At 39.2% G+C, this 17,423-nt stretch overlaps 2 protein-coding genes across 2 annotated transcripts; one reads left to right on the top strand and one right to left on the bottom strand.

The window, feature by feature from the left end:
* The first annotated feature begins 4,919 nt into the window (after positions 1 to 4,919).
* LOC143354148 (uncharacterized) lies at positions 4,920 to 11,498 on the top strand. Its single transcript, XM_076787968.1, has 13 exons — positions 4,920 to 5,239; positions 5,524 to 5,863; positions 5,951 to 6,271; positions 6,422 to 6,789; positions 6,861 to 7,767; positions 7,845 to 8,014; positions 8,296 to 8,434; positions 8,508 to 8,660; positions 9,347 to 9,583; positions 9,671 to 9,775; positions 9,847 to 10,053; positions 10,130 to 10,482; positions 10,567 to 11,498. The coding sequence occupies exons 3-13, from the start codon at positions 5,990 to 5,992 to the stop codon at positions 10,679 to 10,681; spliced, it is 3,036 nt and encodes a 1,011-aa protein (XP_076644083.1). The 5' UTR covers positions 4,920 to 5,239; positions 5,524 to 5,863; positions 5,951 to 5,989; the 3' UTR covers positions 10,682 to 11,498.
* Pngl (N-glycanase Pngl) lies at positions 11,496 to 14,328 on the bottom strand. The gene is made up of 6 exons (XM_076787969.1): positions 14,006 to 14,328; positions 13,618 to 13,916; positions 13,317 to 13,544; positions 12,918 to 13,092; positions 12,429 to 12,848; positions 11,496 to 12,256 (listed from the first exon to the last, which is right to left on the bottom strand). The coding sequence occupies exons 1-6, from the start codon at positions 14,222 to 14,224 to the stop codon at positions 11,684 to 11,686; spliced, it is 1,914 nt and encodes a 637-aa protein (XP_076644084.1). The 5' UTR covers positions 14,225 to 14,328; the 3' UTR covers positions 11,496 to 11,683.
* Between the last annotated feature and the right edge of the window lie 3,095 nt (positions 14,329 to 17,423).

Genomic DNA, 17,423 nt, shown 5'->3' with positions numbered 1-17,423 from the left:
GCATTAGCGTAATTGCTCAGCCTATTATTATTAGACGGTAACTACCTACCGATTAAGAGACAAAACTAACTAAGCGGTTTCGTGTAACTTCGAGAAATCGGTTATTTGGCATTGGTCGACATGTGGGCAGCGAGCTTCCATCTTAACCACATGGTTCAAGCTGTTTTCATGTTGCTTCAACGATTCCCTTCAGTTTTTGTTGCGAAGCGAATCCTTCGCGATCACAGCGTCCTATTCATTGGAAACAAGGAGTTCGATGATTAACCACGTCAAAACAATTACGTCAGGGTATGAATACTGCTATGAGTCGCGCCGTTTGAAGAAGAAGAAGGGAGAAATGACACGTGTCGGAACGATGGAGGAAATTTACACAATTAAATGTAAATTCTACATGCGATCTACATGCGAAGAAAAATTTAGCTTAAACTGACACTGTAGAAGACGGTAAAGGAAAACGAGTGTTACGAGTATAAACATTTAATGAGTAGTATTTGTTGGAAACGCAATTTAAGTAAAACCGTTCGATGTTCGTTAAAGAATTTTTATTCATATTTTTTATTTATGAAATTTTTAGTTATTATATTATTTAATTTTTATTATTTTTATTTCGTTCATAATATTGCCACATCTCACTCTTTCGACTCTTTTCTATAAAAATTCTATAGACGTGAGAATTACTTAATCGGTGATAAACGACTAAAATATGTTCTTAAATACTGATCATATTACGCACAACAAACATGTGTCTTCTAACGTTATGAAAGTTATGCCCACAGTTTTTGTACGCAAACTTAATTGTACTTCAACCACAGGATTTCAAGATCAAGAATAAAAGCAAGAAGCTGATATACTAGCATTCATCTTCAAAGCTCGCCTCCATTTGTTAGGCTAGCAACTCATTACGAATACATTTTGTACCGATTTTTTAATATTTATTATGCTTTAAAAATAAATATAATTAATATACGCACCGTAATTAGCACCTCCACAGTAATTAGGTCCCTTAGCCTATATGTACATATTTGGTATGAACACGCATTTTCTGCAAGACGAATTGGTTGAACAGACTGCTCGATCGGCATTTCCTTTTGATTGGAATGAATGAAAATGATGTTAACTACAACTGGGTCGCTGTAAAACAATTAATGTCAGTAAAACAGGAAACATTTGATACGTTTAACACCTAAACGCGCCATGCTCTTCCTCCAGACATTCATGCGTGTCGGAGCAATACGCATCGCGTTAAGGCGCACGCCTCTCTTATTTTCTGCTGCTTCAGAATCCAATTTCTGTAAATGAATTAATCGCGATGGCAGTGTGCCTCGCTACAAATGTGTACATGCTGCATTTTCGAGGATATTAACTCATTCCTTTATCAGAAACTACATAGATAGGTCGTTTCATCTGCGCTCCATTGTCGCAAATGTAAATGTATTGCGACGGTATTGCATTACCGGCGTTCTACACAGATAAGGAATAGAAGAATGATTGCTGGTTCGTCGAACTTTGCCAAGCGAACGATAAGGTAACGACAAAGAAGATTGCGATCAAGTTTACCAACATTAAGGGAAAAACGGTGATCTCCTAGGTAAAAGTTATATCATTAAAGTCAAGATCGAAGTATAGTAGAATTTCTGTACTGCACTTTCACTACATAATTCGAAATTAGATAAATCAAATGTGCCAACATTTTGTTTGCCTCTTTCCCTTTTGTTGTATTAATCGCGAGCGTGAATCGAAGGATATCTAGGTCAGTCGTATTTTTTATCAAATTAAAGAAAGGAATAAATTAGCATAAATAATATAAAAATAAATAAATAATATATATATATATATATATATATATATATATATATATATATGTGTGTGTGTGTATGTTTATACGCATGACCATTTCGATGAAAGCAACGACCAGCAAGTGCGAATTTATTCCTCTCTTTAATTTGATAAAAAATACAACTGACCTAGATATCCTTCGATTCAGGCTCGCGAAAAAGAAAGAACAGCGCGAACGATGTTCATGCATTCGTCAGCGTCGAGACTGTCGAGAGACAAGCAGTGTAGTCGCAGATTCGATTGCACGTGTGTGCGTAGATTTCTCCGTGTGTGTAGACTGTGTGTAAAGTCGTCGCGTGTGCCTCTCCCGGACAAGAGACAAACGTGTTCCACGTGTCTGACCTCAACTCCTCGATCTTCCACGAGTTGGCAAACATGTGACCTTCTATTACATAATCCATCCTGTTTCCACGTGTAACGCGATCTACTTGCTCCGAGGAAGAAAACTTCGATTCACTACACCCGTAAACGTCTCCTCTCAGACACGTATATTTTCGCAAATTGCCACAAAACAATCACAACAAAACGTTTACGTACAATTACTGTGGGGATACCAAATTACTGTGCATACATTAAATCTACTTATTTTTAAAGCATAATGAATATTAAAACAGAGATATATAACATATGTATATATTAACTGATTTTAATGAAAAAAATTTAGTGTCTCTTTTTTAATATTTATTATGCTTTAAAAATAAATATAATTAATATAGGCACAGTAATTGGTACCCCCACAGTAATTGGGTCTCTTACCCTACATACGTAAAGTGGCGGACAAAAGAAAATTTAATTAGTAATGTGATCAATAACTAGCATAATTTTCACAAACTGAAATTTTATTTTAAAGCAGTAATGAATTTTTTACAAACATTTACAGTGACTCCCATTAATATTCGAATACTGTTAAAGAGACGATAACTTTTTTAATCTTGGATCATGCGACTCTGAATTTTCTTTATAAGTTAGAACAATTGGTTTCCTACCATTAAAAATGTAGTAAAATACAATTTTGACTATTTTCTCTGCAATTTCGACCAAGTTTAATTTTTCAAAAAATTTTTTTCGCATGATGTAGCAAACCAATTTTTCTAACTTCTCAAAAAAGAAATCCATGTTGTATGGTCCAATATTAAAAAAATTATTGTTTTCTTAAGATTATCCACATATTAATAAGAGTCCCTATATGTATGTAACACACGCATGCTCACGCGCGTCTGCCTCCTACATTAATACGCAACCATTTTGATATATTTTGTAACTGAACTTCAAAAAGGAATTAAATTAAAATTTACTATATATTTTCATGTATATTTCATTTAAACAACATAAACTTTAGCTTTAAAGAATCTTGCAAAATATCTAGAAAGAGTTAAGCATTAATTAATCAATAATTATATGTAGTTGATCGTTTTTTGCAAGATGACAATCTTTTCACTACTGATTCAGAATGTAGTTGTATTATTTTCTTTCACGTTTGTAGTGAGAAAATAAACGACGAACGCAACAGTACGAGACGTATGAACACTACCGCATTCATCGAGCTCGACCAGACTCGTTCAGTCGTGATGCCAGAATCGCGAGACGCCGCACAGTGGTGCCAAATGGCCAAAAAGCGGCAAAAAATCTATAAAAACGAAACTATCCAACGAATTTGTTTGAAAATTTGTGGAGAGATTGCCACAGGTGACTTGACTTCATCTACTATTGTTGGTTTCTTGTTGGTCAGGCCGCACTCGTGTGTGCGCTTAGCTTGGCTCTCGTGAGCCGGTTAGATTCGCACTCTTGTGCATATTAGGTAGGCCGTACTCGTGTACGGGGTCATCGTTTTGTCTTTGTTTCGTCGCCTTCAGCGTTCCTCCATTGTTTTGTGTCTAATCATTATTAATCTGTTTCAGATTGAGTACAACAGTTGCAGTTTATCATCGAACGAAGACAATGCATCGTACGAAGACTCGTTTCGACCTTGCTTGCATGTACCAGACCGGTTGGTACCGGTGCTCGGCGTAGATCCATTGAGAGGGATGTTCGAGAGACCTGTTCACTCGTGTAAAATCCTCCCTGCCGTAAGTCCACCCGAGTCGCCTCAACGCTAGTCGTTGCCTGGCAACAGGTGGGTGGGGGAAACTTAGGGTATCATTTGAACGCTTCTCTCGGCCATCGCTCTTCGTGAGGACACGTCGGGTATCGATGCTGGCTGGAGTTGGGCTGCAAGCATTGTACGCGTCGCGTCACCCCTCGATCCAGAGCCTTCTGCTCTGGTTCGGTTTTGTTTCCTTCTCCGAAAGAATCAGAGCCTTCTGCCTGATTCGTTCTTCACCTCCCGTGGATCGGAGACTTCTTTTCCGACTCACACCTTTTTCTCCGCAATAATTACTCGACATAGGCTGCGAAATTTAGTTTGTAAGATTATAAATCGTCATTGTAAGAAAGGGAGTCAGAAGGAAGCGTATTGAATTCCTTCTGGCTTCCTTTCGGGTCTCTTGTGCAGCAACCTCCTCGTGGTGAGACCCGGGAAATCGGTATTATTCTCTATTTGTAAGAACTTCTAGTAATCTTACAAATAGAGAATAATATCGAGCTAATAGCGCCTTATTTATAATTTACGATAACATTGTAAAATGAAATTTAAGACTGACTAATTATAAAATCTTGTGTATTTAATTGAATTGTATCAGAATTTACTTTAGGCTATCGAATTTACTATGGGCTAAGGTGCCTTACTATGGGCCTTCAATGCTTTCCTTGTTTTCTCCTGGTCCACCTTCAGCTTCTTGGTAAGCTCCTTTGAATTACTAACCGAAACACACAGTTTTTGTTTCGGATTACCTTGTCATTCAATAAACATCGTCACCTTTTTTCCTGGATTTCTGATTGAAATTTGCTTCTGAATTTTTCAAAAGTTCCTTTTCTTAAAATTGATATTTTTTACCTAAAATTTGTATTCCTTCGATCGGAGGTCCTTCCATTTATTATAGGTATATGGTCTAAGCTTCTCGTGGATCTAGTTGCAACATTTATCATCATATAGTTGTTGTTTATGATGTCGGTATTTCAGATCGTGAGACACGAAAACCCATATGGTGATTGGTCTACTTCTATACCTCGTCCGTGGTGTGGGTCTGTTCCATGCTAAACGTGAATGTGAAATCTCATCCATGCTAAACGTGGAGACACCCTACCGTGAGTGCAGGATCTGATCCAGGCTAAATTTGGGTCATCGGGCAAAACAATATTGGTTGCACAAAAACCCTGGGCATGAGCACTCTCTGCGCCTCTTTGGCAGTGCCGTTACACTTCCAGCGCTTCAGAACCACTTGAATTGACACGTCAGTAAATTGTGCGATTTATTTTTTAATCATCCTGTATATACTTTGGGGCAAATAATGGCAGATGGCGTCGGGTCGAAATGTTTGTAGGTTTACGGTCTGGGGAATTTCCAGACTGCGGCCTACTACCGCCGGGAAACCGGAAACTGGTGGAAGGCACTGTTGCGTGTTGTAGTACAGAGAACTTTATTGCGACTTTCTTCGAGGAAGGTTGTTACATGAGAGAGAGATTAAGAATCTCAACGGCGGCAAATCCGCTTTGGGTCGTCGGACACGCAGAGTCGAGAGCGGCGACTCGCTCTTGCCGCTTGCACGCCGGCGACGCTAGCGCTGCGGCAAGGTGCGGCAACACACGTAGCCCTACATGTTCCGTACCAAGTGTCACGTTACTAAAATGTTGGAGAGCCATGGGTATGCGTTACTGTAACTGAATGCAACCTAAAAGATTCAGCTGTGCTTAAGGAGATCTGCCGTAGAACCGCTAATGCGATTGTAGTTGGGTTATCCAGCTTTGTTATGCGTACACGTACAGTTCGTATAAAGGTTACTATGCTTCACGACAGAGAGCACGATAGCGTAGAGGGAATGGTACGAAGTGACATTTCTATTCGCGAATAGAAACTCTAAGTTTTATCCGACAGTTTAAGTTTGCATAATGTGCGCATCCTAATTTCAACAGCTATCCTGGGAAAAAAAATGTAAGTACCTGTGTACCTTTTTCTTTTGTGAATCAAATTTTACTACGGGACGATCGAAAACTTGTTTGTATCGTTTCACGTTTGTAGACCTTCATGACACATTGTCGTGTACACACATAGTCGACAATGTTGAATTCAAAGATGTCTGAGAAAAGGTCCTTAACGTACACGAGTATAAACGACCTGTTGCAAAAAGCAAAAGTCGATTATGTAAACAAAAGACCGACTGAAGTCTGCAAAAGATTACCGGTCATGTACAACAAAGCCGAAGACAAAGCAAAACATGGGAACGAGGAGGACAGGTTCATTATGTTGACCAGATGGCTAAATTCTATAGAATGGTTGAAAACAACATACGAGTACAAAGACGACAAAATATACTCACTGACGGATTTAAGCGTTAATCAGGTGGGAAGCCGGTTGTTTTTTATTAAGTTTTGCCATTCACAAATCAAGGTCTCTTGAATTGTAAAGCCCTGAAGAGACACGCAATACTTTGACACAATACTGTCCAGAAGTAAAAACAAGAGAAATCTATATATCATGTTTACATTGTAGATCAATGAAGTAAAAAAAATACTTGCAGACTTAAATAGAAGGTTAGACTCAAGGTACAAGCAGCAAGCAAAAGCAAGAATGACAGGAAAGAACAATAGTCTGGAGAAAATGGAGATCGATAATGATGCTATTATCGACTCATTTATGTCCTCGATCGACGGTCCTATTGAACTGCCAGAAACACCGACCAGAGACCCGCTGGCTGGCGATAATGAAGAGATCATAAACTGTGAACAGCTGTTTCAATTGGTTCAAGACATATACGGCAGATATCTGATAATCGACATTAGGTCTAAATCGCAGTTTGATAGCTCCAGAATAAGGTCTAATAAATATATCAACATTCCGAGTGCTGAGATAAAGACTGGGTAAGCAAACGATATTTCTTTTCGAGGAAAGGATATTATTGTGCCCTAATTTCTTTTTTGAATGGTTTCAGGTTATTAGCGTCGCATTTTGAGAGGCATCTTCGCAAGGAGAAGAAAGCTTTGGACTTGTTCAGACACAGAGGAGCACAGCACGTCGATGTTACCGTTTTACTCGACTGGAATACATCGAGCAAGACTCTGACGCCCAACAATCCGCTGAACGTGTTCAGAAAGATTTTAGAGAATTGGGACCCTGGTATACAACACAAAAAAATCACTATTCTTGACGGGGGTTACGCGGAATGGCTAACTCGCTATCCAGCGTATACGACGAACCCTAATATCATCGCGGAGCCTAAATTAGATAATGTCTCGAGCGAAATACTGGATACCATCGAGTACCCTGAATGGATACACTTTGACGACGAGGACGATGTCAACAAATGGCGCGAGAAGAAACTGCATAGCCTAAAGTCTGTAAATAAGGATGAGATTGCGAGGACGAACATTTCCACGAACGATATTGTCTACAAGCACATGGACATGGACATAAGTAGCAATGTATCTACTATAAAATCAAACAACTTTATGAACAATGGCTCCACGATCAAGAACAGTTCCGTGGAGCTGGAACGGATCAATGTTAGCAACGACGTTTGGAAGCGGTTCAGCAAAGGTTCGTCAAAGCTCGAACACGAAAGGAAATTAAACGTAAGGAAGAAAAGTGATATCATCATGAAACCGACTGTCGATCGCAGCAATAAACCGTCTCTGTTAGATGCGTCCGATGCTAAGGCCGTGTTGAAATTGCTGCGACAGCTGAACGAACTCGCGAAAATCCACATGCGTTTGGAGCAGGACATCCTGGAGCAAGAACGCGCCTTATGCATGCAGTACAGCACCGAGTACAAAGGCTCGAACGAGGAGGAGTTCATCCGTGGTAACTTGGAATCTCTATGCCGGAAACTAGAGGAAAAGGTAACGAACGTTCAACATTATAAGTTAACGAAATTTAACGATATAAAACGAAAGACAGCTTCACTTTTATGCAACAGAAAAATGAGTACAAGAAGCTCGAAGAAGATCTTAATAAGTATTACTCGCGAACGGAGCCGATCGAGTTCACCACTGCCGACAACCGCGAGAAGCGTAATTTAGAAATTAATCTTGCCTCCGCGAAGCTGGACATGAAGAACATAGCCAAAGCGAGAAAAAAATTGGTAGAGTAAGTGTCAGGTCGAGTCATAAATATCTAGCCCCATGGACGTTATAATAATTAGACTGCATAGATATGCAGATATTTATTACGAGAATGTGTATATCAAATACGAAACAGTGAAAACACTTAATGAAATTAAAAATACTATTCTATTATTTTCAACTTATTAAAATTACTTTAAAAAGAAATACATATCTATGTAGCTCCTGTGTCTTACAATTAACGCGGTCAATGTTTATTTTGCATAAAAATCTGCTGGCTAATAATAATTATTCCCATTTGTAAAGGAAAACTGCAAAGAATAACCTGAAAGAACCGCCGAAGGATATTGAACCTAGTGTTCACAAGAAGCCTTTAAAATCGGAAAGTTCCTCGTCAAGAGGCAGTGGTTTGGAGCGTTCGTATTCTAGTCCTAATTTGCTACAGGTATCCATCTTAAATTGGAGAATCATCCTTTACGTAAATGAAAGGTGTAGATTAATTTGTTTCATTTATTCAGTTGATAGATCGCAAAGCGCCAAGGGTGGACAGGACATCGAAGCCACAGACTCCGCTGCAAAGCCAAAATGGTACGCTGGGCAATGAGAATAAAGTGTCTCACGTCAGTTGGGCAAATCGTGAAGAGAGAATGACACCTGTTCATGGAAGTGTGGTAAATATAAAAATATAATTATAGTCTATAATAGTTAAAAAATCTATTTCTGGAAACGCACGTGATGGAACGCATTTGATTAGACGCAGAGATAAACTGATGCGATTGAGAACAATTAATGATAAAATCGACAAGAATGATCAGTTAGAAATTTCTCCAAGCCCGTGACTTGAAAAAGCACGTGAAGGCAGAAACGTTCGGCAGCTGTAAGGTATCTGAATCCAATTTGATCGTGGTGCGTCATGTACATCAGTATTTACGCGACCAACGTCACATTAATAACCGATACCCGTTCATTCTTCATTGTACCTCGGAGACTCGATTCATACAATGTGCGTTCATCGTGTTGTGACGGAATAATAATAAATGAATAATACTAAACAATAATGAATAATACTCTAAAGCATGTGAATGGAAGTGTTGTTATTGTACTGCGGACCAAAAGATGGTAAACTTGCCTAGAAAATTTTCGCCTCATTTTAACGTTCACTACTTTCGAAAGGTAATTGAAAGATGAAGATGAGTTATTAGTATTTGCAAATTAATTTCGTTAAAATTCCGCAAGTGCCAAATAGATTATAAAATCCACAATGTCTATTACATCATGATAAAATATAATATTTAACTTGAGTGCGATCGAGTCGATGTGGAAAAGATTGCTAAGTGTATTGACTTTCGTGTTACAGCATCCAGGCATTACAGGGTTGAAGAACTTGGGGAACTCGTGTTACATGAATAGCATTATACAATGCTTGAGTAACACGACGCATTTAGCGAAGTACTTCACTGACAACTTGTATATAGAGGATCTTAACAAGAACAACGATAACAACACTCAAGGACAAGTCGTGGAAGAGGTGGCTCAAGTGATTAAAGCCCTCTGGAGAGGTCAATACAAGAGTATATCTCCCCATGATCTTAAGGTTTGCTCAATACTACACTTAACGAATGCAAATGACGCTAGACCTATTAATAAAATTAAATTAAACCTATAAAACTGTAATTTACAGATCGTAGTTGGGCAGTACAAATTACAATTTGAAAGCTACGAGCAGCAGGATTCCCACGAATTCCTAACGTTTCTCCTAGACTGGATGCACAACGATTTGAAGAGGGTATGTCTCCGAATAAAAAAATGTTTTCTTATTTCCAGGATCGTTCGGCTCTAATTGTATTATACTTGCAGAAGTGTAAGGTTCCCTTGGAAATGACTGTTGCTGAGGAAGCGTGGGACAAAGCAATGGGATCTATGAAATCGATAATATCCGACCTGTTCTTCGGTCAGCTAAGATCCACCATTACCTGTAGCTTTTGTAAACAAAGTAGCACTACGTACGAAAGTTTCAATAGTCTGACGACATCGTTGCCTCACTCCAATCGGTGTACATTGAATGTAAGCGCCATCTTCTCGTGTTAATCGATAGCGTATAATTAATTGCCTAACTCTAGACGAATTGTTTTGTTCATAGGATTGTATATTAAAATTCGTGACCGGCCAGAAAGTAGTCGGTTGGAAGTGTCCGAAGTGTCAGACGCCCAGAGAAGCTACGAAAAAGTTTGATTTCGTCAAACTCGCGCCTATAGTGGTGATACACTTGAATCGTTTCGCAGAGAGTGGTGGCTGGTTCGAGAAGAGAAACACTGCTGTCGATTTCCCCCTGACGGACTTTAATTTGAAATCGTATTTGGCTACAGACAGCAATACACTTACCATTTCGAACATTCGTAGCTACGATTACAGTTTATATGCAATGTCTAATCACTACGGAACCATGGAAGGCGGCCATTACACGGCGTTTTGTAAAAATGCCACCCAGAACAAGTGTGTATACATTTTATGTTCATTGGTGTTCCAGTTTTATTGTATCGTTGTTGCAGAAGCTAATGTCTATTTTCTGTTTTACAGGTGGTACAAGTACGACGATCAGACAGTAACAGAAGTTACGGCAAACCAAGTTAAATCACAGAACACTAGTGCCTATCTGTTATTTTATACATCATATTCAAGCAACATTATTTAGTACCAGCATAAACAGTCACGAGGCATGGTTATTCGAATTTATTACTTAAATAGTCGTAAATGTTATATGTCGATGTAGATATTAAATATGTTTTGTATGTATGTGTAAGAAATATGTTACGCGATGTACGTATAGAACTACGATGGCATTGTCAGGCTTAAATTGGTGCTGGGATATGCAGAGAACATGTAAATAAAGAATGGTAGGCAGAAATATTGAACATGCGGACCATTGTAATTTTGATCGCGAAGTGAATCGGAAAAATATTTAAAAAGTTACTTTACTGTACACCGCTACTGTGATGTATCTTGGCAAACATTGTTGCACTCTGTTATTATAATTATCTTTTCTTGCGTTCGTAAGAGTGATTACGAAATTCCTCTACATTCTCCTGAGAAAAGAAACTTTGTAGAACTGAAAGTATTCTATGCTTTATACAATGAATCATTGCATATTTCGTTATCGTTTATCGTCTTTCGTTAGTATCTCGCATCTTTGTACTCGCAATCAGAGGTCTTTGATCGAACACAATGATATATAATTACAAATGGAAACGATGTTAATTATTCCGGAGCACTTCCGAACGATGATGTGATGTTACACCAGTTACGACATAAATGTTTTCTTTTTGTCAAACTTTTTAAAATGTTAAACTTCGACGAATTGGTGGCCAAGCATACGGATTTCAAACATATTACTAATGCTTACGAAATTGTAGTTAACGAATGATTTGATGTTCATTGGACACGATGTTTCGAAAGTGCCATCTCTAGCGCGCTTATTTTGTATATGGAATAAACATTTTCAAGCTTATAAACTCCCGAGAGCTCGTCTTTATTTACAATTTAATTACAGTTTAATTACTTGCTGAAGGAGCAACAGTTTCAGAATACTTTGTTCACTATGATTATTTAATTCAAAAGAAAATTAAATTGTAGAATGTCTTCATTGGTGATATTGGACTTTTTAACCTTTATTAATCTATAATCTTGCTGTATGTAACTAACGTTTTTTTAATTGAATATTAATTATGAAAGACCGATCCTCTTTGGTTTCTAAACTTTGTCGGAAAAGCTGCGCGTGTTGCCACGCACAGTCACCTTTACCGCCGGAAACCGTGGCCGTAAGAGTTAATTTTACTGATCCCTCTAATCGATCTGTGGAATAATTGGCACAATCGTTTATAGAAATTACTAGAGATTTTCTAGGGTCCGTGCTATCGAAGAAAGCTTCCAACTGCCACGACACGTTCGCTTCTTCAAATACTTGTATCACAGTTTGCAAGTGGAACGTCGATACGCATAAATTTGGATTTGTTATTAGAAAACTCCATTTCACTTGCCCGGAAACGGCTTCGGGCGAACGTGCTAGGTACGCCATTTTCCAATCGGACTCTGATTTCCGGAACACTCCGCCTTGTACCTCGTTCGCACCGTTTTTCCAACCGGGCACTTCCTCTACCATTCTATCGTCATCGTCCATTACCCTATACACGTCCTTAACGATCGAATAACATAGATGGAATGTCTCGCCATACTTCGAAATATCCCAAGAATGGCTTGCTCCTGAACTCGACTGAAACGAACAATTCAAAAAGTTTGCATTACGATCTTAAAAATTAGTGCTACCAATTTTCATCTTCGGACAACTTAGAGGTCTATCAACAAACTCCCGAAGCATTTTCAAAGAAAAGGATGGGTCAAGACAAATTCACCGAGGGTTACCAATTCGCGGACTTGTTCTGTACCTGAGCAATCTCTCCTCTCGCCAGTCTCCATTTGTAGGAACCGGTTGTCCTGCCCTGATAACTCACATTGTTATCGGAATTCTGCTCGTTCGGCATATGTATTAATTCTACAAGTTCTAATAGCCTTCGTTTGGTCACGTATTGCCTACGCAACGAACTATAATTGTTGGAACACTGTCGGTATTTGTTTAATGATTCGATGAACTGTAACAGATTAGTCTCGGAGCAGAGATTCCTTCTTTTCATCACGGCTGCTTGGTCCCGCGTGTACCGCCATGTAACGTCCTGTACCTCGTCTTTTGAAAACGCTAATATATAGTTCAATTTCTTGTTCCAACCCTTTTCGTACATCAAAGGACGATCTATGACGTCCTCGCACGGGTCTACGTGGATCCATCTCTGCTCAGTAATCGACCATACCTAAAACATTGTTCGTCGTTCGTAAATATATTGTACGTCGTTATAACAAGTTATATTGTTCATCTATACCTCTATCCAAACGTGGTCAGTTTTATCCTGTATAAATCTCGAGTCGTATCCCAACGAACAACAGAAAAGCATAAATACATTGGCCCATTCTCCGCAACGTCCGCGTCTTAGAGTCAGCAGTGGTTCTGGATCAGAGTAACGCGGGAATTTGACAAATGCTTCACAATTAGTACATCTAGAATAATACACAGTTCGCGTTTCAATTAATGGTAGCTGGTACACAGGTAGAACCAATAAGAACTTCAAATTTTTTCTATTGTTATTATAAGAAAAGGTCAGGCTCGAGGTGAACTCAAAATCACCTGGTTACAGATCGTCGAATTCGTCTATTTATTGAGAAAAAAGGGAGTTCTTATTGTCTCGCCCTGTACATTATAAAAGAAAGCGTTAATTAATTACTTATGTATCTCTACTCTCGGACACCTAGGATCTTCGGAAGATACAACCTTATGTAATTCGCAACTACCCATACACATTGAACACCTGGGACTATCGACCCATGTGAAAAATTTGTACTTAAACCAATGTGTGAGCTCCATTAGAAACAATTCCTTGGCGTCGATATTGCTCTCCTCGAATTGTCCTCTGGCACCTGTTCCTGGATTTTCTTTGCTCAATTTAATCCTCCTGCGACGATAATGTGTTAGAGAAAAAATACAAAGACAAAAGCGTGTATGAAAAAACTATAGTGCAAAATTACTCTTGCAGTTCTCTCATTCTATTCATTGTTGCTATCTCGAGTTCGGTGATGGGTATCAGTTTTCTTGCTTTGGTCTGTAAAAGTCGGTTTTCGTAGTAATGGTGAAATCGTTGGAAATAATGGATAATTTCTGTGAAGAAGGCTCTCTCCAATGGATTGTTTGTTTTTGGCAGAATGTTGTAGGCTGCGGTATTGTCTATCACGTTGTATTTGGTTGAGCATTTTTCGGACAGAAGATTCTCCAGAGCTAGTAATTTGCAGAGTGATGCTTCTGCTGGTAGGACCAGAGATTCTGTAGCCTGTTAAACAAATGTAAACGTTAAAACTATGCCAGGACTTTGCGAGGCAGCTTCAAGAAGCTGAAAATTATCTTTCTTAATATAATTACCTCGATAAATCCTATGTCAAATAAGCATTCCATAGCTCCAACAGCTGGAAGCAGCTTCTCAATGAGAGGATCCTCCAGACCCACCTCTCTAAACTGCTTGTCATTGGGATGAGACAAGATGTTTTGACAGACAGTCAATAATGCACATTCCGCATTGTGCCTAACGATTTCCTCGTTCTCCTTTAACAGGTCTAAGCAACGTTGTAAATCTCCATCCATGATTGAACTGTACTAACAATCACTGAGAACGACCCATGTAAACTCATTCGAAAAATGCAGTTTTGCAGGTACGAGATATATTTTGTCATTGAATGGCGCTTATCACCAACTGCAGTGCTGCAGATTGTCAAATATCGTGTGAAGGTAATAGTAGTTCGTAAAATGTGAAAATAGCGCCATTACACGTAGTGGCAAACTGCTGAAACTGGTAGCCAAATATTATCGACGGTAAGTATTTTTCTAAATAACGTTTGGTTACTAACAGAGACGAGGTATAGGAGTATACCAATCACCCAAATTGGGTGACCCAATGTATTTTCTTGTCTCACGTCCGCGGGGCTCTACAGTAGAGCCCCCTTACCATTTTTGTGTCACTATCGATTATAAAACAATGATTACAATGGTGAACAATAAGAAAAATAAGAAGGCAATAAGAGAGTAATGAAATTATACAATAAAAAATAAGTATTGAGACCCACTTTGAGGCTCGCAGTTTAACACGGGGCCGGCAGTCTTTGTAAATATCTCGTCGGTGGCAGCGGATTCCGAATAATGCCAGAGTGGATGCTACTTCTATGTTAAAAGAGGCTCTTCTATGTAGGCTCGAATCCGGTCTAAAAGATGATGCAGGTTCTGGTCTAGGCTAAAAAGTTGGTGCAGGTTCTGTTCCAGGCTAAAAAGACGATGCAGGTTCTGTTCCAGGCTAAAAAGATGATGCAAGAAAAGTGGGGACACTAAAACCTCGAGCGTGAGCACTCTCATTTCCTCTCTGATTGTTCTACTCCTAAACCTTGTCTGTGTTACTAATTTCAGCATTTTGCCACTATTCTGTTTGAAGATTTTACAGCATTAGCGTGTTGCGCCACCTAGGTGAGCGGGCTGAACTAAAATTTGGCTAACAGTTTGGCCGTTTTGCTACTACGTCGAATGGCGCTGTACGGACCCCTGAACTGAGCTTCATCTTTCCCCAGCTTGAGTTTCCGAGTTTCCGAGTAAAAGTTTTCGAAAAGGCTATAGCCGATTTTGAGGGTCAAATTCGCCTCGGCCCTATTCTAATCTAATTTGAACCATTCGATAGCCTACCAGAAAAGAAACCTTTCTGCCAAGCCAGCTAATGGGTCAAATTAGGCCTGAAGCATAATTATTTTAAAAAAGTACCTGAGCTTCTAGGTTTCGCCACGATTAAGATGATTCGTGTCTCGTTTTACATTGGCTCTTATGGGGACTTCGGCATGAATCACTCGAACTTGTAAAAATATTACATATTCTCTATTTTAGCAATAGTATATAAACCTTTTTCTATGATACGGATACAGAAAGCTCTCCTGAATATTCTTATATTTTTATAACATTGTTAGAGTCCATCGCAACCGCCGCGCTGTCCACTTACGAGCAATGAGTGTAATGCTTCACAAATATGAAAAATTATGCAACCATTTTGCACGGAGTATTTTTAAAACGGTCCTGCCTTCATGATGGTTCCTTTTTCCATCGGAAATGCAGTTGTCGGAACGTACCAGGGTGCCGAACATTATATAACTCCTCGGAGCCAGTGGCGGATTTATGCTTCTGCCGCCTAGAGCTACCTCTACACCTCAGGGCCAACTTCCTCCTCGCTCGCTCTCTTTCACGCTTTCTCCCCATAGGCTTATCAATAGCACAAACCACAAAATCATTAGTACTACCCTAATTTTGTTCAACCTATTTTTCAGATATGAGGAGAGTTAAGTACTTGCACTTTACATTTCGTACAACGTCATTCAAACATGTTATTTTCATTTTTAAATTGGTTAACATCTTCATTTATTTGTTTTCGTTATTATGACATGTGACTTCGGTAATTTTTCATAAATTTTCCGTCCTGGGCTATGGCCACTATAGCACCCCTTCCCCTAAATCCGCCATTGATCGGAGCACATAACTTGCCCCGAAACGGAGCCTGTTAAAAGGATAAAAGTCGTTTCCGTTCGACATATAATGCGGTGTCTGTGAACAACATCGAAGGTTTACTGTATGCCTCTGATATCGTTAAGGTAGATCGTATACGATGCAATAGAATGGCTCCGAGATAAGAAAAGTACGGCCACTGCAGCTCAGAATGGCCCGGAAACGTATATGACGTTTGTATGAGAACGACACCGTGTACGGTATAATACTTGCCAGATAAAAAGCATTTTCTGCCAAGCCGAACGATACCGCTCCGGTAGTGTTCACCGATCGCCAAATCACCGTGTCTGTAAACAACTGCGTACGTTTTTCTTTTTTTTTTTGCTTTTGTTTAAAACAACCGAACGAAAACGAGTGAAAAATAGACGTGCCCAGGACTCTTCCGTTTCTGAAATAGAAAAGCTCTCCTCGCATTCTTCATTGGGCGATTGTATTACCGGCCTGATTTTCTACGACGTCACTTTCTTTCAAACTCTGGACAATTGGTCGAAAGTGGAGCAGCCCCTTTGTTCCATTTTTGATTATGTATAGCTGCCTAGCATCACATTCTTAAGATTGCCAACTCTCGGGAAAGTATACGTTTCCCTTCTGGCTCAGTGGCTCGATACATACCGATCCCCCAATAATTTCAAATACGCGAGGCACACGGGTGACATTAGGGTCGCCAGTCAAAGCTTTCCGAGACGAATACTTCTGTCTGACGTCACAGCAACTTAGCATTCGGCCCGCATCGAACTTTTCCATCTTTTAAATCAAAACGAGGCTGAACAACGTTTATCGGGACATCCGACTCCTTTCAGGGGAATTTCGATTGAATCTCCTTACATACGCAACGAGGTTCACGTTTTTAATACCTGTACTATATTCAAGAGAAAAATCATACGTGACTTCTTCCCAAATGACGACCACCGAAAAAATTATTCGACCACGTTATTCGTATGTAAAATGCTATATATTGGGGCCCTAGAACATCGCCCTTTGTTTTTCAAAGGCTTTCAACCCTCGTAGGTTCCTCAAGGCGAAAATTTGTCTATGCTATTTCTACAGATACCGTGGAAATTTTCGCAGTTTACAATAAACTTTCTTTGATTTCGCGTTATTTTTCCGGTCGACTGTATTTTTGTTAGCGTGGCCGTGTGTATGTACGTACGAGAAGTATTAGGGGGACCCATAAGTAATCAATTATTTTGAAATTTGAAACAAACTTTGTAGTAAATTCAGGTTTTTATTTCTTAATTTATTATATAATCTG

Source organism: Halictus rubicundus, chromosome 5, assembly GCF_050948215.1.
Source record: "Halictus rubicundus isolate RS-2024b chromosome 5, iyHalRubi1_principal, whole genome shotgun sequence".
Taxonomy (NCBI): domain Eukaryota; kingdom Metazoa; phylum Arthropoda; class Insecta; order Hymenoptera; family Halictidae; genus Halictus; species Halictus rubicundus.
The sequence above is the reverse complement of the archived record's forward strand: the minus strand, read 5'-3'. Positions and strand labels throughout refer to the sequence as shown.